This window comes from Prionailurus bengalensis, chromosome D4, assembly GCF_016509475.1.
Source record: "Prionailurus bengalensis isolate Pbe53 chromosome D4, Fcat_Pben_1.1_paternal_pri, whole genome shotgun sequence".
Lineage (NCBI taxonomy): Eukaryota > Metazoa > Chordata > Mammalia > Carnivora > Felidae > Prionailurus > Prionailurus bengalensis.
In genome coordinates this window covers 40,835,445-40,857,967 of record NC_057359.1, presented here as the reverse complement: position 1 = coordinate 40,857,967, position 22,523 = coordinate 40,835,445, and the positions used below count along the sequence as shown (strand labels likewise).

Here is a 22,523-nt window from a genome sequence, read left to right as displayed (position 1 = left end):
AAATATTAATAATTGTTATATATGTGTGATAATAGGTTTTCATACACATTTGGGGGGGGTTCTATGTTTTTAAAGTTTTTCCTTAATCATGTTTAATCAGAAAAACAAATTATGTAACATTTGTAAAAAAATTTATACAGGGGATCCTGGGTGGCTCAATCAGTTGGTTAAGCATCTGACTTCGGCTCAGGTCACAATCTCACAGTTCGTGGGTTTCAGCCCCGCATTGGGCTTTGTGCTGACAGCTCAGAGCCTGGAGCCTGCTTCAGATTCTGGGTCTCTCAATCTCTCTCTCTCTCTCTCTCTCTCTTTCTACCATTCCCCTGCTTGTGCTCTCCCTCTCTCTCTCTCAAAAATAAATAAATAAACATTAAAAAAAGTATACAAACTTGAATTGTAGGATTCAAAATATTTTTCAATAATATTTAAAATATGACCTAACCAAAGGTTAGTACTCAATTAAGAAACACAGTAACTCTAATCTCAAATTGTCACTTCTTGATGACAAATTTAAACATGGAGAAGATATTTTAAAATTATATATGAGAACATACACTTTGAACAATGTAAATTATGTCATATGTCTAAACAGTAAAGGAATTTTATTTTATTTTATTTTATATATTTATGTTGTCCAGACTAACAAAAACAGGAATAACAACTTTTTATGAATCTTCTAGATTCTAGCTTGAATCTTCTCTGCTAAATTAATATTTAAAAAAAATGTCCTGAGAGCTGTTATTTTCTTAATTCTGTCTTCTCTGACCTTGAAATATAATTGACTACCCTATAGGTCTCAATGGGATAAGTCATTAGGAAGATAAAAAAATATATGGGATTAAAGTAAAAAATGATAAGACTTTTAAATTAAGTAATGGCGTTAATAATCCTACTTTATGAAAATAGGTTATGTGATAGATATTAATTATTATTATAATCAGGATTTATCAACTGAAAAATGTTTAAATTTTTTAAAGTAAATGAATTTGGGGGCTCTTCTGTTTAAAAGTTTACTAGAGAAAATATAGCATTTATTAAAAATTATGTAAATAAATGACTTCACTGCAATATTCACATTCTATACCCCCAGAGTATGTCAAATAATTTTATTAATAATATAAAAGGCAGAATTTTTTAATGAAAAGGTAAATATTTATAAAATGTGACCCTTTGCCACAATTACTACAATTCCAAAATATCTTTGCAAATTATTTCACTTGAACTTTAAAAAATGTACTCTTCTTTCCTCTTGCTTCTTCTTTCCCATCCATAATCTAAGTGTAATTAAGTTTGAGAATGGAAAATAATAAAGCACAGAGTTAATTTTCTATTAAAACTGATACCTAAGCAAAAAAAAAAACCAAAGCAGTGGCAAGAAGGTAAAGAATGATCCAGACAGCTGGAAGAGGCGTTAAGTCTTTGAGACCCTGTGAGGCTGCTACCACGTGGTGGGATAAAAGAACACAGCAGAAGTTGGTAGGTGACATAAAAGTTGAGGGAAAAGGGCACATGAATAAGAGCTGGATCCAAGTTACACAAAGGAACTATTTGGGGAACTTGCTGTGAATAAATCCTTATTTTTTTCCTAAGCCTTTCTCTCTCAGCCAATGTCTAGAATATTTCATGGACAGAATTACAAAATTGTGACAATTCAGAGAATTTAAGATTTTATAATAGTTTCAGATGCTCTCATCCATTGTGATATCAAAAATCTCACCAAGCATTAGGATAAAGGTATTCTTGGGGCACCAGGGTGGTTCAGTCGGTTGAGCGTCCGACTTTGGCTCAGGTCATGATCTCATGGTTGGTGAGTTCGAGTCCCTTGTCGGGTTCTGTGCTGACAGCTCCGAGTCTGGAGCCTGTTTCAGAGTCTGTGTGTCCCTCTCTCTCTGTCCCTCCCGTCCCTGCGGGGGGAGGTCTCTCTCTCTCTCTCACACACACACACAAAAATAAACAATAAAAAGTTTTTTAAAAAAGATAAAGGTATTCTTTTTTAACTAAGTTCACTACATTCTCCACAAAGGTAAGTCCCTTACTTTCCACACAGTAATAGCTCAAATATGTGTATTAATTAGATGAGCAGAATTGTTTTTTAAGTTTATTTATTTTGAGAGAGACAGAATGTGTGCATGCACATACTCGAGCTGGGGATGGGCAGAAGGAGAGGAAGAGAGAGAATCCCAAGCAAGCTCTGCACTGTCGGTACAGAGCCCGAATTGGGTCTCGATCCCATAAACCACAAGATCATGACCTGAGCCAAAATCAAGAGCCAAACGCTTAACTGACTGAGCCACCCAGGTGCCCCCAGAATTTATTTTTTAAGAAAGATAAATCAGGAGGTAATTTTTTAACTTTACAGAAAGATTATTAACTTTATTAAATAATCTTATAAATATATAAATATTTTTAAATTTTCTATAAATAATAAGCACATCTACTATGTTTCAGATATAAGTGAAAGTCATCAGAATTTAATAGATACCTAACTTTTCTCAAAACAAAATGAGGAACTATAACTATACCTTTATTCTAATCCTAATGATTCAGTCATTCTTTTTTTTAATTTTTTTTCATGTTTATTTATCTTTGAGAGAGAGAGAGAGAGAGAGACAGAGACAGAGACAGAGTGTGAGCAGGGCAGACGCAGAGAGGAAGACACAGAATCTGAAGCAGGTTCCAGGCTCTGAGCTGTCAGCACAGAGCCCGATGCAAGGCTCGAACCCATGAACCATCAGATCATAATCTGAGCTGAAGGTGGACACTTACCCGACTGAGCCACCCAGGTGCCCCTAATGATTCAGCCATTCTTAATGTCAAATTTACTAGAGACAGAGTAAAATTTAAAAATCTCTTTTCATATAAGCAATGTCATTTCAGGAAAACTATTCAGTTTCCCCTTATTATAATCTATAATATATTTTTTAAATGCCACAGACCTGATGCCCATCAGCAGATGGATAACTAAATAAACAATGATATTTACAGTATGGAATTCTGTGAATTCTATAGATTTCTTTGGAGTTGATTAAAATGATAGATCAGAGCACCTGGGCGGCTCAGTTGGTTAAGTGTCTGACTCTTGATCTCAGACCAGGTCTTGATCTCAGGGTCATGAGTTCAAGCCCTGGGTTGGGCTCCACACTAGGCATAAAGCCGAAAGAAAGGAAGGAAGGAAGGAGGCAAGAGAGGAAGGAAGGAAGGAAGGAAGGAAGGAAGGAAGGAAGGAAGGAAGGAAAAGAAAGAAAGAAAGAAAGAAAGAAAGAAAGAAAGAAAGAAAGAAAGAAAGAAAGAAAGAAAGAAAGAAAGAGAAAGGAAAGAGAATAGAAAGAAAAGAAAAGAAAAGAAAAGAAAAGAAAAGAAAAGAAAAGAAAAGAAAAGAAAAGAAAATGATAGATCATCTAAGGTTTATTGTTTAAGGCTCAGAGTACAAGCCTACTTTAGTCTGGACTTGTGGTTTCTTAGGCAATACAACTGCCTCAAAAAGTTGGCAGGTTGTTAATCTGTTTGCTTTCAGTCAGTGCCAGGTACCAATAAATACTCCAAGATTTTTTTCTTGGAAGTACCCTCACTACTGGTTTCCTTATTCCCATATATCCAAGCATGCATGCAGGCAGTGAACTTAATGGTGGTTACCTCGAGGCCATGTAGAATAAGAGAATTATACCCTTAATCTGTTCTAAACCAGTGCCTCATACTTTAGATGTTGGTTACAGCAGCAAACCAGTTTAAGATACAAATTTCTGTATGAGCTCCTGCAAGTATTTGACCTACAAGTTGAGTCCCTCATTATAGTAACTGTTTATTTTATGGGGCGCCTGGGTGGCTCAGTCAGTTGAGCATCTAACTTTTGATTTTGGCTTAGGTCATGATCCCAGGGTTGTGGGATCTTAAGATCCTCTCTCCCCCTCTCTCTCTCTGCCCCTCTCCTGCCTGTGTGCTCGCTCTCTCTCTCTCTCTCTCTCTCTCTCTTAAATAAATAAATTAATTAATAAATAAAATTTTATTTTAATCATTCTTTCATGTATGTAATTAAAAATAAAACTATGTAAGGCAGGATCCAAGATAAAATGGTTAGAATCAATGTTACTAAATTTAAATCTAAACTTACATGAAGTCAAGAAAAAAATAAGATACACTGGCTATGTAGCTTTCATTATCTAACAACTATACCATATAAAGAAATGTTTCCTGGGGCGTCTAGGTGGCTCAATCGGTTATGCATCCTACTCTTGATTTTGGCTTAGGTCATGATCTCACAGTTCGTGAGTTTGAGCCCCACACATCAGGCTGTGAACTGTCATCACAGAGCCTGCTTGGGATTCTCTCTCTCCCTCTCTCTCTGCCCCTCCCCCACTTGTGCGTGCACTCTTTCTTTCCTCTCTCTCTCTGTCTGTCTCTCTCTCTCTCTCTGAAATAAATGAACATTAAATTTTTTTTAGAAAAAGAAAGGTTTCCTAACAAAACTGCTTTAGAGTTTCAGTAGCACTAAAGATGTTATAGACCAGGTCAACAACATAAAATATCTAAAGAACAGAGTGGGGACATAGAGAAAAGATAGTAACAAATCTTTAACTTATTCCACTTTCTTCCATACTACACTTTCCATGTCCATTTGTCTATAATTCCCAATGACAGAGAGGTATGCTAAAACTAAATCATTCCTGCCTTCAAAGCATGTTGCGTTCACTGCCTTGAGTTCCTAGAGAATTTTATAACTATTAAACTAGTTCCATTAATCCAAGATCAGCCACAGAAAGAATGTCTTTCCTAAGCCCACAGATTTTAAGATTTCCTCTTTGTCTTTGTTATTCTATAGTTTCATTACTGTGTTTCTAGATGCTTATTCATATTTTTTTCATTTTGCTCATAGTTCAATGAGTTCCTTTAATTTGCGAAGTTATTCTTAGGTCACAGGCCATACAAACCCAGGCTGTGGGCCATAGTTTGCCAATCCCTGATATAGTTCAACATGCTAACAGAATGAGAGAAAAATCATATAACTATCTCAATAGATACTTAAAAATGTATTTGATAATATCCAAAATTCATTCATGATTTTTTATTTATGCATAATCTAGGAAGAAACCCCCTTTAACCCGATATGGATTTATCAACTAAAACCTATAGCAAACTTTCTCCTTAATGGAGAAAAGTAAGAAAGATCTTCAAAATTGGGAGCATGGTAAGGATGCTTGCTGCCTCCATTTCTACTCAACACTGTATCCTAGCCAGTGCAGTAAGGAGAGGGAAAAAATTAAAAGATTAAGGTTTGGAAAAGAAAAACAAAACCATCACTATAGAACAAATAATGTAACGGTCTATGTAGAAAACCCTACAAAGTACAGACAGAGTATTATTCAAATTGACAAGAGAGTTTAGTAGCAATGTGGCTGAATATAAGATTAACATATTGGGGCACCTTGGTGGCTTAATGAGTTAAGCATCCCATTTCAGCTCAGGTCATGATCTCATGGTTCGTGAGTTTGAGCCCCACATCGGGCTCTGTGCTGACAGCTCAGAGCCTGGAGCCTGCTTCGGATTCTGTGTCTCCATCTCTCTTTCTGCCCCTCTCCCACTTGTGCTCTGTCTCTCTCTCTCTCTGTCTCTCTCTCTGTCTCTCTCTCTCTCTCAATGAATAAATGTTAAAAAAAAATTTTTTTAAAGATTAAAATATTTATTTATGTGCCCATTTCTTCATCAACTTTAGTTTGGGCGAAGGGGGTGGAGTGCAGGGTGGGGGTGTGGAGCGGGCTCCTAAAGAAACTAAATTAGACAAACTTTTTTCCAGAGAAAATTTTACATTAGCTTTTGCCCAGATATTACTGACCTGAGATTATCCCATTCAGGTTATCAGGCAATTCTTCAGTGTGGGAACCACAAGTTCAAGGCCTGATCTACTGGTGGAGCCCAGAGCTTTGTCTCCTACTTCCAGCATTGACTTTGGCATTTGCCTACAGCATAAGCCCAGCATCTGTTCACAGTGCTAACTCTGATTCCACTCATTGGGGTTTGTTGGTGTTGTTATAGTTTTGTCCTTGGAGATTCCTTTTCTCTTTAATGCACTACTGTAATACAATAGGTATCTTGCTGTAAATATAGTTGTCTCATAAAGGAAGGCCTTTCTGAGCATCACATCCAAAGTATGGTTTATGAAAACTATTACATATAGAAAATGATTAAAAACAAAACCCCAATGTGTTAACTGGTTGTTTTCAGACAATAAGTTATAAGTAACTTGTTTTCTCTTTTGTATTTTCCATATTTTCTATTCATGATCTTATTCTGTTTTTATAAAGAAGCAACACATTTTATTTTTTTAAAGGGACACGTAAAAAACTGCTTACGTACTACTGAAAAATACAAAAGAATATTTATCAAGCATATACTTGCTGTTCAACTAGTATCTTAATTAATTCCCATAAAAATTCTGTAACTTAAGTATCATTATCCCTCATTTTGCAGAAGATGAACCTGAGGCTGAGAAAGGTTAAGTTATTTGCCCAAGTGACAGAACTGGGATTTGAATTCAGAAATACTTGTTCCAAGGCCAGTGCTTTTTCTGCTGAACTATGCCATCTCCCACAAGAGAGCATTTTCACATTACCACCTGCTAGTTCTAATTAAGAGATAGTAATTAAACAATTCTCCACTCCTGACAACAATATTTAAGCTACTGGCATTTTAAAGAAATGAATATGAACAGCTTTTTCTCTGCTGGAAGATACTACACCTAAATACAAACCACGAGTTATTACAGAAAGAAAAGACTCCATAGGACACTGTTATACACTTTGTCAAAGCCTAGTTAATTTCATTATCTATTAACGGGACACGAGGCATTAAAATGTTGACTAACATATTTCTAAAAATGTTCAACTTGACTAGTAATCAAGGAAATAGAAATTAGAGTAAAAATGCCATATTGATCAAATGACAAAAAATTCTTCAATAGTAATAGCCTGGTTGGGTAAAAAGTGAAATCACAGGATATCTGGGTGGCTCAGTCAGTTAAGTGTCAGACTCTTGATCTCCACTCAAGTCGTGATCTCACGGTTCGTGAGATCAAGCCCCGTATCGGGCTCCACACTGATAGCAGACCCTGTTTGGGATTCTTTCCCCTTCTCTCTGCCCCTCCCCTGCTCCCTCTCTCCCTCTCAAAATAAATAACTAAACTTAAAAAAAAGTGAAATCACCATATATTTTACGAGAGAAGTGAACTGGTAAAAATTTGCTGTAGGCCAATTTATAACATTTATACTTTAAATTTCATGTGGCTTTTCACCTAGTAATTCCTCATCTAGGATTTTATAATAAGGAAATAATTACAGATATGTGTATAAATATTTAGCCACAGGATTGCTCATCTTAGAATTACTTATAATAGAGGTAAATAAGGAAAGAAGGAAAGAAAGAAAGAAAGAAAGAAAGAAAGAAAGAAAGAAAGAAAGAGGCAAGGAAGGAAGAGAGAGGGAGGGAAGAAGAGAGGGAGAGAAACTGTATTAAGAAACTAGGTTAAAATATTCTGCATATTCAAAGAATTTTACCAGCCATTGAAGATGTTGATACTGCTATATACCTTAGCATGGAAAGAAATTCTTGACATGATGTTTTCAGAAACTAAATTAGAATTTACATATAATAGTATGATTGCATTTTATTAACATAGATTTGGTTATATTTCCATATTCACAAAATGTAAGATCTGAAATAATATACAACAAAATTTTGACAGTAAATATATCTGATGATATGATTTGGGAATCTTAATTTTTATTTTTCTTCATCGATATTTTCTTATTTTTACACAATGAATATTTATTAATTGTGTTTACAAAAGGGAAAAAACATTGATATAACAGAGTCATATCAACTAGTAAGAATGCATACAACTATTATTAATATATAAAGTAATATGTTATAAAACAGCATATAAGTATGTTTTCATTTAGGTAAGAAAAACTATATATATTAGGTTGAACCATATAAAATTGCTGGCATTTTTCTGCTTTTGACTTATAAAAACAGTAACGTGAAATGCTTTGACTTAATATATGTATCAGGAAAAATATACTCCAAAATATTAATAGTATCCTGGGACGATTTTTCCTTGAGGTCATCTGTATTTTCTTCTGTTAAATTTCAATATTTTCTAATTTTTTCTAGAACACTAAATCCCAGCTCAGAAGACCCCAAGCAAGTCAACTGAACACTCTGTTTCATCAAAAAAACAATGAGACTAAACTAACAACACAAAAAACAAAGGCACCTACGTGGCTCAGTCCCTTAAGTGTCTTGATTTCGGCTCAGGTCATGATCTCACGGTCATGCAATGGAGACTCACGTCAGGCTCTGCACTTACAGTGCAGGGCCCACTTGGGATTCTCTGTCTCCCTCTCTCTCTGCCCCTCCCCTGCTCACTCTCTCTTTTTCAAAAACAAATAAACATTTAAAAAAGAAGAAACAAAAAGGGAAACAACAGGTGTTGGCAGAGGATTCAGAGAGAGAAACCCTCTTACACTATTGGTGGGAATGCAAACTGCTGTGACCATTCTGAAGATCAGTATGGAGGTTCCTCAAAAACAACAATAGAACTACCTACCCTAGGATCCATCAATTACACTACTAGGCATTTACCCAAAAGATACAAAAATACAGACTCAAAGGGGTACATGCACCCCTATGTTTATAGCAGCATTACCAACAACAGCCAAATGATGGAGAGATTCCAAATGTCCACAAAGTGATGAATGGATAAAGAAGAGGTGAGATATATATATAGAGATAGATAGATAGATAGATAGATAGATACACACACACACACACACACACATATATATATATATATATATATATATATATGCTGGAATATTACTCAGCCATCAAAAAGAATGTAATCTTGCCATTTGCAATGACATGGATGGAGCTAGAGAGTATTATGATAAGCAAAATAAGTCAGTCCAAGAAAGACAAATACCATGTAATTTCACGTACATGTGGAATTTAAGAAACAAAACAAACGAGCTAAGGGAAGAAAAGAGAGAGAGAGGGGCAAACCAAGAAACAGACTCTTAACTATGGAGAACACACTGATGGTTACCAGAGGGAAGGTGGATGAAGGGATGGGTGAAGTAGGCAGGGATTAAGGAGCACACTTAATGTGATGCGCACTGGGTGTTGTATGGAACTGCTGAATCACTATATTGTACACCTGAAACTAATATTACACTGTATATTAACCAACTGGCATTTAAATAATAACTTCAAAACTGGGAATAATAATAGTGCCTATTTCATGGGGGTTAATTTAAGAATGAAACAAAATAATTCATGTGGAGATAGCAGCACAGGGTCTGGCATACGTGTGTTGTCAATCCATAGTAAATGTAATGAAACAGTTAGGAAGGCAGATGTGAAATCTGACTCCCGAGGTCTAGCACTTACCAGTGGTTATGTGCGTAACCTCTCTGTATCTTGGTTTTCTCATTTACAAAATGGGAATTATCCCATAGAGTTAGTATGAGGATTATATAAGATAATAGCTTATAAGATATTTTGCATAGTGCCTGGCAAATAGGAAGCTCTCACTAAATTTTGACTATCTTATTAGTAGTATAGTATTAAGCTATTAGAATAAATATATACTATTTGCATCATAAATTATATATCAACTCTGAGTTGCTTACCGCATTAGATAGGATACCCAATATAGAAGCTGTATTATATAATTTTTGTTTTCCTGAAATTAGTTATTTCATTCTGGTGTGTAACTTCACTAGTGAAAACTCCACAAATGTAATCAGAAACAAGAATTCTATTACACTTCACAACCAACATCTCCTAAAGATACCATAGTCCTAAATCCGCTAATAAAATTTTCTAAATGACAACTATTTTATTGTAACTTCTCTTTTCCCTTCTAGGTATCTTTGCCACAAATATATGACAGGAAGACCAACTCTTCCCAAACAAACCTTCCTCCTCCCCAGACATGCACTTAGATAAGAATCAGACAGAGCCAGATGCAAAACTCTTCAAAATCCAGAAGATACATAGAGTCTCAATGGCCAGGGGGTATAAAGCAAGTAAAGGAAAAGAAGTGAAGAGAAGAAACAAAGGAAGATAAATGAAAAAAAAAAATTAGAAAATTACTCCTGGAAAAAAATCCCTACTTTGTTTTCACCTAGCAAGTAGTTTTCAACTGCTTTTACATTTTTTTTTTAATTTTTTTTTTCAACGTTTTTTTTTTTTATTTATTTTTGGGACAGAGAGAGACAGAGCATGAACGGGGGAGGGGCAGAGAAAGAGGGAGACACAGAATCGGAAACAGGCTCCAGGCTCTGAGCCATCAGCCCAGAGCCCGATGCAGGGCTCGAACTCACAGAGCGCGAGATCGTGACCTGGCTGAAGTCGGACGCTTAACCGACTGCGCCACCCAGGCGCCCCTGCTTTTACATTTTCAATACACGTGAATGCATGCTTAGAATTGAGGTTTCAGAACCAAGTTCATTCCATCCTTACAAACTTTTACAGGATAAGATTTCTCCCTCTTCAGGAGATAGAAATGATTCCCTCAGAGATCCACACCTAGAGGAAATAAACCAAGGTCTTCCTACCTTAACAGCTTCTCCTAGAGTTTGGTTCTTGTCAGCTTCCTCACTGGAATGCAATTCAAGTCTGTAATTCAACTCCTGTAGTTGCTGAGCCTGTTCATTCAATAGCATCTGTGCCTGTTGTTCCCGAAGTAACGCGTTGTTCAGTTCTTCACATGCACTTTCAAACTTCTCATGGGTGATCAATTTCTGGAAAAAGGTTACAAAATCATTTGTAAGCTAACTGCACTGTTGCATCACTTTTCAGAACTATATTTGCTAACATAGAGTATAACACACACATTTCAAAAATGTCCGATACATGACAAAAGTACAATTTGTTTTTAATTTCATAAGTCGAGATAAAAAAAAAAAAACACATCACTCTTGTTTTAAAAGCAGAGCAGCTATACCCCCAAGTCTTGTCATTTTTAGTCAAATAAAATCTTAAAAAACTTATTTCAAGTTCAAATAAATCCATAATGCTCAGTTTACATTTCATACACAAGCACTTTTTATAAAGAACATGATTGTAAGAATTAAGGCCTTTAACAAGTTCCTATGCTTATTATTTTGATGTTTATTTATTTTCAAGAGAGAGGGAGGCAGAATGCAAGTGGGGGAGGGACAGAGAGAGAGGGAGACACAGAATCCTAAGCAGGCTCCAGGCTCTGAGCTGTCAGCACAGAACTCGACGCAAGGCTCAAACTCACGAACCACAAGAATCATGACCCAAGCTGAAGTTAGACAATCAAACAAATAAGCCACCCAGGCACCCCACAATTTCCAATGCTTTGAAGTGATTACCCAAAAGTCTGTGTTGGTGTATGTTACTTTCAGATCTCCCTGGTCAAAAATCCCCTTCTTCAAGAATCCTTACCAGACCAGACCTCCCCAACTCCTATGACTACTCACACTTCCTTACTATATTCCTTTGTCTTCTTTATAGTCATTACCATTATCTAAATCCACTACCTATATTCACTATTTTTATTGCCTGTCCACACCCTGCCATCAACCACTTATTTAAGGACATGAGCTCTGCTGGGTAGGGACCCCATTCAGCATGCTCACGTAACACACAGAAGAGCGCCTGGCACTCAGTAGGCACTCAGTAAATATTTGTTGAATGAAAGAATATTCAGACATAAACATCTACAAATAAAACTGTGCACCAGAGTATATAACACCTTTTTTACAATATCATGACTGCTTTATAGAGCAGAGCACTACATCTATCTAGACAGTTCTAGCCAGGGGCCATCCCTTAAGGGGTGGGGAATCCAGGGCAGGACACACATGTATTATCTCCTGTTCAAAACAATTAAGCAAATGAAACTTAACACATCAAACAACAAGAGACATCTTGATCTTGAAGTACAAAGAACAGGAAATGTTTCACAAAAGGTAGGTAACCTGTGAAATATATATGGAAAACTAAAAGGAACAATGCAAGCCACCTAACCATGCTGTATATATCAGTATCTATCTATCTATCTATCTATCTATCTATCTATCTATCTATATACACCTATATAGATATAGATCTGTAGATAGATATAGATAGATATAGATATATAGATATTTGAGACTGATAACTGTCCCATTGTTGAACAGGTTTTGAGGTGAATATAATTAACCACAAGTAGAAAGCAAATTGATTTAAAAAAAATTTTTTTTTTAATTTAGGGTGGGGGAAGAGGAAGAGCAGAAAAAAAATTCTATTGATTCTTGGCATCTGGAATATATAAATTATTGCAGTTGAATGTGGACTTTATCTCTGAGTTTTCTGACACATGAGACAAATGTGCTTAGTTATAGTTTCCTCATGGGCCAAGCATGCATCTCATGCAGAGAAAAAAATTTTTGCTAGAACCAAGTTTGAGGATAAGTTTATTACATGGATCTTCCTATATCATAATATAGTCTTAACTCAGTTTTACTTTGGCACCAGGTACCTTGCGTGCTACTTTCCAGAAGCAACTGTCTCTTACTATTATTTGCCTTTTCAAAGGTATATATAATGCATTCCTCAACACTGATTAAATTCTAAAGTATAGCATAAACAACAGCAACATTATAGCATAAAAATAGATGCCAAATGACTTAAGTTGACACAAGATAATAGGAACGATCACAAGCACAAAAGAACGTTGCATCATTTCCTGACATCCATCCAGTAAAGGCGTATCTAATGTATCACTGATACTTTTATAGGGTTTAGATTTGGACGAACATCTATCTTTGGCTCCCTCCTAACTGCTGCCTCACTCTCCACATTGCGCCATTACAACTAAACCCTCCACTTCCTTGAGGTCTAACTCTCATCAACTCTAACAGCCTCTTCTGGGCACTCCTGTTCATCTCAACGTCTTAACATCCCTCTGGTCACTGATGCCACAGCATTCTCCTGGGTCTTATGAACAGATATTTTTGTATTTCTTCTACCTTTTATTTGTTATGTTGTTCTAAAGTACCACTCCTCGTGGTGACCATCTGTTACTTGGCCCCTATAAATCAAGATCCCCATGATTTCGCAGGACTTCTTTCCACCCCTCCAAAATTTCTCCTTCACCTTAAAACTTAGCTAATTTTAGCCTCTCTCTCTTGTCCATCTATCCCTCCCAGAGACTGGCTCAGTTCTGTTCTGTCTTCAGAAACCAAACAGAATGAAACAAGTATAGCAATGAAGAATAAGAGATGGTGTATAAAAGCAGTTGTGAGGAACTTATAAAGAAAAAAAAATCATGGGAGTTTGCTGTTGAAGAACAAAGGTCAGTAGATTGGTCAGTGAACATGGTGCTCAGAAGCAGAGAACTGAATATCTTCAGCAGGCAGGACATTTTCCTTTATGTTACAATTTCAGACCAACTCTAAGGAAGCTATTTTATTCTCCTCCTGAAAATATTTGGCCTGAAATCAATGAAAGATGATGATTGCAATCACACTCGTCATTTTTTAGAGGAAAATAGCAGCATTTTCCCATCTATTCTGTTTTTAATGAAACAAGCCTTTTACTCACACAGCTAGATATAAACATTAACCACTGGAGCGAAGTAGTCAAGAGTGTGAGTTTTGCAGCCAGACGACTTAGGTTCAAATGCTGTCATTTCCACTTACTAACTATGTGACTTTGGGCAAGTTACTTAGCTTCTCTGTGTCCCATATCCCTTGTTTGTAAAATAAAGATAATAATTGGAACTGTTACTGATATAAGAGGACTAAATGAATCAACTCCTTGAAGTGCTTAGGGTCAGTGCCTTATACATGGTCAATAGTGTCATTAAATGTTAGAAATCATCACTTTATAATGTTACACCGTACAACTGTATGTCCAAATATAAAGGTACTCGGGGCATCTGGGAGGCTCAGTCGGTTAAGCGTCCGACTTCAGCTCAGGTCATGATCTCATGGTTCCATGAGTTCGAACCCAGTGTTGGGCTCTGTGCTGACAGCTCAGAGCCTGGAACCTGCTTTGGATTCTGTGTGCCCCTCTCTCTCTACCCCTTCCCTGCTCATGCTCTGTCTCTGTCTGTCTCTCAAAAATGAATAAATGTTTTAAAAAATTAACAAATATAAAGGTACATATCTCATTCATTCAATTATTACTTCAGTTAATGCTATTTTTATTTCTGCACTTTAGTGAAAGTAATTCACACTAAACATTTCCTGGAGCATGTTAGCTTTTGCTGCAAGCCACTTATTCAACCAAAGTTCTTATAAGAGGATTCTGTCACCTTCCAGCAACTTTTCTTCAAACTCTAACCTTCTGCTGGATTCTAGAAATTGAGTCTGACTACTTCCAAACTAATCAAAGATAAGATGGTAACTTGTTTTACTACTACTTAGCTAAGGACTAGAAAATCATATTGTATACAATACCTACAATTCCTCACGCATATTCCAGAAAGCAACATATATAATCTTCCAATTTTCAGGAAAGTCACTATTATCTAAATCTAAAAAAAAAGCTGACTTATTCTAAATCTCAAATCGTATCAATAGCTGTTTCTTTCCATTTTGGCAGACCACCTCTACATCCTAGATTTAGTTAGTACACACAATTAAAAGCAAATCAAAAGGAGGCAGATACACCCTCCAAAGGAACTGGCTTTTAAAAGTATAAACAGCTGTTGGGATACCTGGGTGGCTCAGCTGGTTAAGTGCCCAATTCTTGATCTCGGCTCAGGTCATAACTCAGGATTCATGAGATGGAGCCCCACATCAGGCTCTGCATCGACAGCGTGGAGCCTGCTTGAGATTCTCTCTCTTTCTCTCTCTCTCTCTGTCCATCCCCTGCTTGTTCTCTCTCTCAAAATAAATAAATAGCTCTTTATGCTTAAGTATAATGGAAAAAAATTGGAAAAAAATGAAGCATCTATTAATAAGAGAATACTCAAGGGGCGCCTGGGTGGCTCAGTCAGTTAAGCGTCCGACTTCGGCTCAGGTCATGATCTCGCAGTTCATGAGTTCGAGCCCCGCGTCGGGCTCTGTGCTGACAGCTCAGGGCCTGGAGCCTGCTTCTGATTCTGTGTCTCCCTCTCTTTCTGCCCCTCCCCCGCTCATGCTCTGTCTCTCTCTCTCTCAAAAATAAGTAAACATTAAAAGTAAATAAAAATAGGGGTGCCTGGGTGGCGCAGTCGGTTAAGCGTCCGACTTCAGCCAGGTCACGATCTCGCGGCCCGTGAGTTCGAGCCCCGTGTCGGGCTCTGGGCCGATGGCTCAGAGCCTGGAGCCTGTTTCCGATTCTGTGTCTCCCTCTCTCTCTGCCCCTCCCCCGTTCATGCTCTGTCTCTCTCTGTCCCAAAAATAAATAAACGTTGAAAAAAAAAATTTAAAAAAAAAAGTAAATAAAAATAAGAGAATAGTCAAATTTTGATACATCAATATGATAGAATTAGGAAAATCTAAAATATAATCATTTATAATTATACATTATAAATTATATAATTATAAATTAGATTATAATTATAATTATGTTATGATCTATTCATTTCATCTAAAGTAAAATTAATAAGTGACACAGGAAATGCTTATAATAAGTGAATATTAATATCTGTATATATGTTTTTTGCAAATTGTACACGCAAAATCATTCTAAACTACAACTGTGCATAAAAGCTTGCATCTTCACACAAAAAACACACCAAAATATGTGGGGAACAAAACTCATCCACAATTCAGTAGTAATTGGTTATACGGCAGTGCGATTTCAGTGATTTGAACTTTCTTCTTTAAACTTTTTTGTATTTTTATTTATAGCTATCGTGTATTACTTTTATAATAGAAAAAATGTGGAGGCAGCTCTAAAATTTTACCTTCTCTGAACAAAAAACTAAGAAAGTGAGGGAAAAATGAGTGTCTTTATTTTTTTTATTTTTATTTTTTTACATTTATTCATTTTTGAGAGACAGAGACAGAGCACAAGCAGGGGGAGGGGCAGAGAGAGAGGGAGACACAGAATCTGAAGCAGGCTCCAGGCTCCGAGCTGTCAGCACAGAGCCCGAAGTGAGGCTCGAACTCACAAACTGCAAGATCATGACCTGAGCCGAAGTCAGACGCTTAACCGACTGAGCCACCCAGGCACCCCCAAAATCAATGTCTTTAGACATTCACTCATAAGAGAAGTATTACTTATCTTCAATCAGAAGGGTAATGCACGATTACTTGACCTTATTTATAGGAACTTTGTGCCCTTTGAAAGCACAGCTATTTGAAATAATAATTAACATTAGCAGTTTACATTATCATAGGATTAGTAACTAAACTGCTATCTGCCCCTCTGTTTCCACAAATGTTAAAACTGCACATTCCAAATTAGCCTTTTTAAAAAATTTTTTTAACGTTTATTCATTTGTGAGAGACAGAAAGACAAAGTGGGAGCAGGGAAGGGGGAGACACAGAATCTGAAGCAGGCGTCAGGCTCTGAGCTGTCAGCACAGAGCCTGACACGGGGCTCGAACTCATGAACTGTGAGATCATGACCTGAGCCGAAGTCGGACACTTAACCAACTGAACCACCCAGGTGCCCCTCCAAATTAGCCATTTTAACTGAAGTTGAACTTGCAAAGATTCCCCAAAGAAGAGGGTACTAAAAGTAGCTTGCTGCTAGATTTGGGAATCAAATTTTGTATTCATATTTATATTAGTTGTCATCAATTGAATACAATTTTGTTTTTTGTTTTTTTTTTTAATGTTTATTTATTTTTGAGACAGAGAGAGACAGAGCATGAACGGGGGAGGCCAGAGAGAGAGGGAGACACAGAATCTGAAGCAGGCTCCAGGCTCTGAGCTGCCAGCACAGAGCCCGATGCAGGGCTCGAACTCACGGACCGCGAGATCATGACCTGAGCCGAAGTCGGACGCTTAACCGACTGAGCCACCCAGGCGCCCCTACAATTTTGAAGTTACAGGGTAATGTCTTAACTCTATATTCCTATATCCACATTAAAAACAGCAGTGTGACTAACGAACCTGGGCAGCAGAGTATGTGTGTATCTCCATGTTACTGTGCTTCATATATTTACACATTTTGATCTTGATTTAATGTCATTTGGTACCTAGCCTTCCTTTGCTCAGCTATCTTCTGCTTTCTTAAATAATGTATGAGTTTGATGGAAGTTAGATTGAACATTTCTTTGGAAAAGCAATTTGATTTCAAAAGAAATAATCCAATGTACTCAAAATATTTAATATAAAAAGAAAAAGAGAGAACATCCCACCTCCTGTTCCAAACACCAGACTCTTCAATTGGGAGAAGCATTTTATTATCTTTTAGTACACATTTGGGGGTTTGTTTGCTAAAGCAGTTAATCTCTCCTAACTATAACTTACTCTTTTCTACACTTTCAGCCACCGTATACATTTTAACAGGCTGTGAGTTCTGCTGACACAGAATCAGTATTCCCTTAAGCATCAGGTATTAACTCCTGTTTTTTGAGGTATAATTGAGATATAAGCCTGTGTAAGGTGTGCAACCTGTGTAACTTGATACACTTATATGTTACAGTATGATGACCAATATTGCACTAGCTAACCACTCTATCATATGACATGATTATCCCTTCTTTTTGTGGTGAGAATATTTAAGATCTAGTCACCCAGCAACTTTGTATAGAATGCAGTACTGTTGGAAATTTTATAAGGGAAGTCTTCTGAATTATCTGAGAAAACAAACAACAAAAAGCTAAAAGAAATCTGTAGATCTACAGATCATATGTGTGAGCATACGTATCAGTGAAGAGCGCGCTAGAGCCACGGTATTTTAAATCACACATACTTACCGACTGCTTAAATTCATTTAATTGCATTTGGAGACCCTGGGCTTTGTCGAGCTCCTTTTTCATTTCATTCACGTTTCGTTTGAATTCTGTGACCTCCAAACGCAGTGAACGGCGCTCCACTTCTGCCGCGTGCAGTCTTTGTGTAAATCCAAATATCTGCTTCTGTAATGATGCTGTGCTTTTCTGTTGTTAATCAAGAGCAATTTTACAAGCAGTAACTACAGGCTGACTAATAAATCAGGGGCAATGGCCCTTTTACCAACTTAAATGTATCTTAGATTATACAGAAAACAATACTAGCTGTAACGGAAACTTAGAGGTGAAGGCTTTATTTTTTATGTGACCAATAATTTGGTTTATATGAAATGAACAACGAAAGAAAATAAATAATCTAGAGGGCTAGAAAATGGAACTGACATCTGTTTATGTCTCATAGAATTCTGTTGCAGTCCACTTACAGAAAACAGTAAATCCACAACTCATGCCAGAACTTTTGTATTTTGATATTTAAGACACTTTGACATTTAAGTGCTATTAGTATTACATTAAAAGACTACATGAAGTCTGGGGCGCCTTGGTGGCTCAGTCGGCTAAGCATCTGACTCCTGATCTCGGCTCAGGTCATGATCTCATGGTTTGTGGGATCAAGCCCCGTGTTAGGCTCTGTGCTGACAGCACAGATTCTCTCTCTCCTCTCTCTCTGCCCTTCCTGCTGCTCATGCATGCTCTCTCTCTCTCTGTCTCTCTCTCTCTCTCAAATAAACATTAAAAAAAAAGATTACATGAAATCCAAAGGAAATCTAGATACATTGATGCACAACTAATTTAAACTACAAGTAAGTGTGATTCAGAATTAAATTTACAAGTACTAAAGTCACTATGTAATGAAATTGCATACATACCAAAATGGGCACATGACCATGTAGACCATACTTCAGGGCCAGTGTATTTACTTTATGAAGTCCACGAGCCAGCCTCTGAACCAGAGAATCTTTTTCTACATATGTAATACTCTTGCTACTATGCAAAGGTATGCTCTCCATTGCCAGACTAATTTTATCCATGAGTTTTGCAAAAGAATTCTTGGCTGCACCTACGAGTAAATGTCCACAAATTCTGGAATTTGGATCTTCGGAAAAAAAAAAAAAGACACGATGAAAATGTGAACTGTCTCTTGCGCATTTTACAACTCTGCCAATCCCCACACAATTAAAATATTTCCTCAGTTATACAATCCCCATTCACCTGTAGTAATTCATTCAAAAAGTCCCCTCCCACATTAATTTTCACTACGAAAAAAGGAATGCAGAAAATAGATTACCTATTAAACAATACAGCTAAAGAAAATCTGCATTCATTTACATTATATCATTTACACTAAACCACTATGACACTAAAAATTCATCATCACTCTTTTCTTTGTTTTAAAACCTAACATAAATTCATTTTCTATTTACAACTACTGACACTTGTTACCTTAATGTCAAACTATTTATATGCTCGGACAAGAAAATATAATTTGCCTTATTCCAAGGCAATTAAAATTTTACAACGACAATTACTTATTTCCCCACAGGATTTCGGTAATCATCCCTCTCACATAATGGACTTAAGGTCCCAGCATATCCAACATGGCCTGCTTACTGCTAGATTCATCAGGTCTGTAATTAATAATTGTGTTTAATGTTGATAAATAAAATTGTCAGTGCACTGTCTACTAATTGGTATTCCAGATAATGGTTAATAGGTTTATTTATGCCTTAATAAAAGTCATGTAATTTAGTTTTCCCTCTGCTAGGCAGGTCTTAATCTGTCGTTACTTGTTTTATGATACTATCCACGTAAAATGACAAGCATGGAGAGATTATTTAAATTCAGTAGTATGCCTTTCTACATTTCCAGAGTCTCTGCTGTTGGAATTAACTTAAATATACACAAAAAGTATATCTGGCCAGTTTTATCCAATAGAAAAAAATGCTTTATAATTCTAAGAGTACATATGGTTCAACAATGAATAGCAACATTGGCTGAGAAGGTAATCAATCAGTGGTTTTCTAAGTCAGAAAGAACAACATCACAGAGGCCCTGTGTTCAAAAATGTGAGGCTTGTTTTATTCCTTTATTCCTCAGTAGACAAAAGGAAAGATAAACTTTTAAATTATACAGCAGTCAGATTTTGGAAACCACGTTGCCTAGAAGTTATACATAAAATAAAAATTGTAAATTGGATAAAAGTATAATATCCTCCTTGTAGAATTTATTTTTATCAGTTATCGATGCACGGACTTCTAAGAACATAAGGTGATATAAGTTTAATTCTGTATACCCCTCATAAACATCCTGAGAATCCCACTGACAGAGGCATATGAAGTGTCATTAAAATACACAGTTCCTTTGTTATCAATCAATTGTTTAAATAAGTCATGAATAAAAAAGAATTCAGTAGCTTCATATAACAATTAACATATAATACAGCACACATATTTAAAAGAATTGCTAAACTATTATTTAATAGGTCGCTGTTGAATGAGTAAAATTTATTTTACCTATAACATTCAATATAAAACATCATTCCAGTGCCTAATATATGTATTCCCTGTTTCTCAACTGGCTTTGCAGGGACTTCAGTCTGTCTTTTGTTATCTCGGTAAACTCTGTATTTGCACTGTGCCAGTCTAGAATATATGGATATTTTGTATGTTTGTTGGATTAATTATATTTTTTACTTTCATAGCAATTGCGACAATGCAGAATGCAAGAATGCATTCAATAATACCAAGAAAAATTAATTAACTTTAATGATATGCCAAAAGTTATTCTTTTTAAAGAAACAAGATAAAAGTTCATCATTTTGGGAAATTTTCAGGTATATCAAAGTAATAAAATTTTCACAAAGAGCCTTTAAAAGCAAAAACTAACTACAATTAAATTTTAATGAATAGCGGTTTTTTACTATATCATAGAAATGTGTTTGTGTAGATACTAACCACTCTGAGAGGTAAACTTAAGTGACAATATAATTCTCCAAGGCATTCTTCTGAATTTTTAAGAAGTGGGAAAGAGGCATACACTCTAGTTCCTCACTTCTCTCAAGGAATTACAGAAAGAACACTCACTAAATAATTTATACTTTGATGAGTAAGAAGTGTGTTTTTATAACATACTTCACATTATACAGTATACAGTACAATTAATTCAACACTAAATAAATGAAGAAACAAAAAAATCCTCTAGTGACATAGTTGTAGTTATTCATATAATGATACAGAAATAAGAGACAAAAATAAGGTCACTAAAATTTCTCATGTCTAAACTTGTCTAAACTGCTTAAATGTTTGTTACATTTAACAAATTCTTGTTTATGTAAAATACATTTATTAATCACTTCCCCTCTATTTTATAGCATGTGTCTTTTGAGAAAGAAGACTCTATTGCACTTTTTACAATAGCAAAGGCAATATTTACACTTAAAATCTTTAAAACAAATTCATAAATGGGGCGCCTGGGTGGCTCAGTCAGTTGAGCATCTGACTGCCTCTCAGGTCATGATCCCGTGGGTTCAGGCCCCGCGTCGGGCTCTGCGCTGACAGCTCAGAGCCTGGAGCCTGCTTCGGATTCTGGGTCTCCCTTTCTCTGCCCCTCCCCCACTCACACCCTGTCTCCCTGTGTCTCAAAAATGAATAAACATTAAAAAAAAAATTAAAACAAATTCATAAAGAATTGTGCCTTTTTTTAAGTTTATTTCTTTATTTATTTTGAGAGAGAGAGAGAGAGAGAGAGAGACTGAGCACATGAGCAAGGGAGGGGCAGAGACAGAGGGTGAGAGAGAGAATTCCAAGCAGACTCCTCACTGCCAGCACAGAGCTCGAAGTGGGGCTCAAACTCACAAAACGTGAGATCATAACCTGAACCAAAGCCAAGAGCTTAACTTAACTGGCTGAGCCACCCAGGTGCCCCAGTTATCAACCTATTTTAAGTCTGATTATTAATGCATTCAATGCAAGACAGTACATTTAAAATACAGACTAAAGTTAATTTTTTTAGAAGATATAGCCCAGTGAAAGTTTTTTGCTTAGCCAAACTAAGAACATTGAACTACAAGGTGATCTCGAGAAGGCACCATATGTGCCATATTGAACATCAAAATTGTTTTGTACTTAAAAACAATGAAAATCCCAACTCACAAATATATACTGCTGCAAAGGTAATTAAAACACCCACAGTTCACTTTACAAATATAGGTAGGCTTGGGGCACATGGGTGGCTCAGTCAGTTAAGCACACAACTGTGGCTCAGGTCATGATCTCACAGTTTGTGGGTTCAAGCCCCACATGGGGCTCTGGGATGACAGCTCAGAGCTTGGAGCCTGTTTCAGATTCTGTCTCTCTCTCTCTCTCTCTCTGCCCTTCCCCACCTGTGTGTGTGTCTCTCTCTCTAAAATAAACATTAAAACATTTTTTAAAATATACATATATATAGGTAGGCTACTCTCAAAACAAAACAAAACAAAAACAAACAAGAAAAACAACAAAAACTGCCAGAATTCTCTAGGGAGAAGAAAAGAGAGAGAGAGAGAGAGAGAGAGAGAGAGAGAGAGAGAGAGAGAGAAGCAAACCAAGAAACAGACTCTTAACTATAAAGAACAAACCAA

General features: G+C 36.4%; 1 protein-coding gene across 1 annotated transcript in view; it reads right to left on the bottom strand.

The window, feature by feature from the left end:
- Positions 1-22,523, bottom strand: part of CCDC171 (coiled-coil domain containing 171) — a 315,466-nt gene that overhangs the window by 132,958 nt on the left and 159,985 nt on the right. Inside the window, 3 exon segments of the mRNA XM_043566993.1 lie at positions 10,614-10,799; positions 17,873-18,055; positions 18,775-19,001. Of these exon segments, the coding sequence (XP_043422928.1) occupies positions 10,614-10,799; positions 17,873-18,055; positions 18,775-19,001 (596 nt within the window).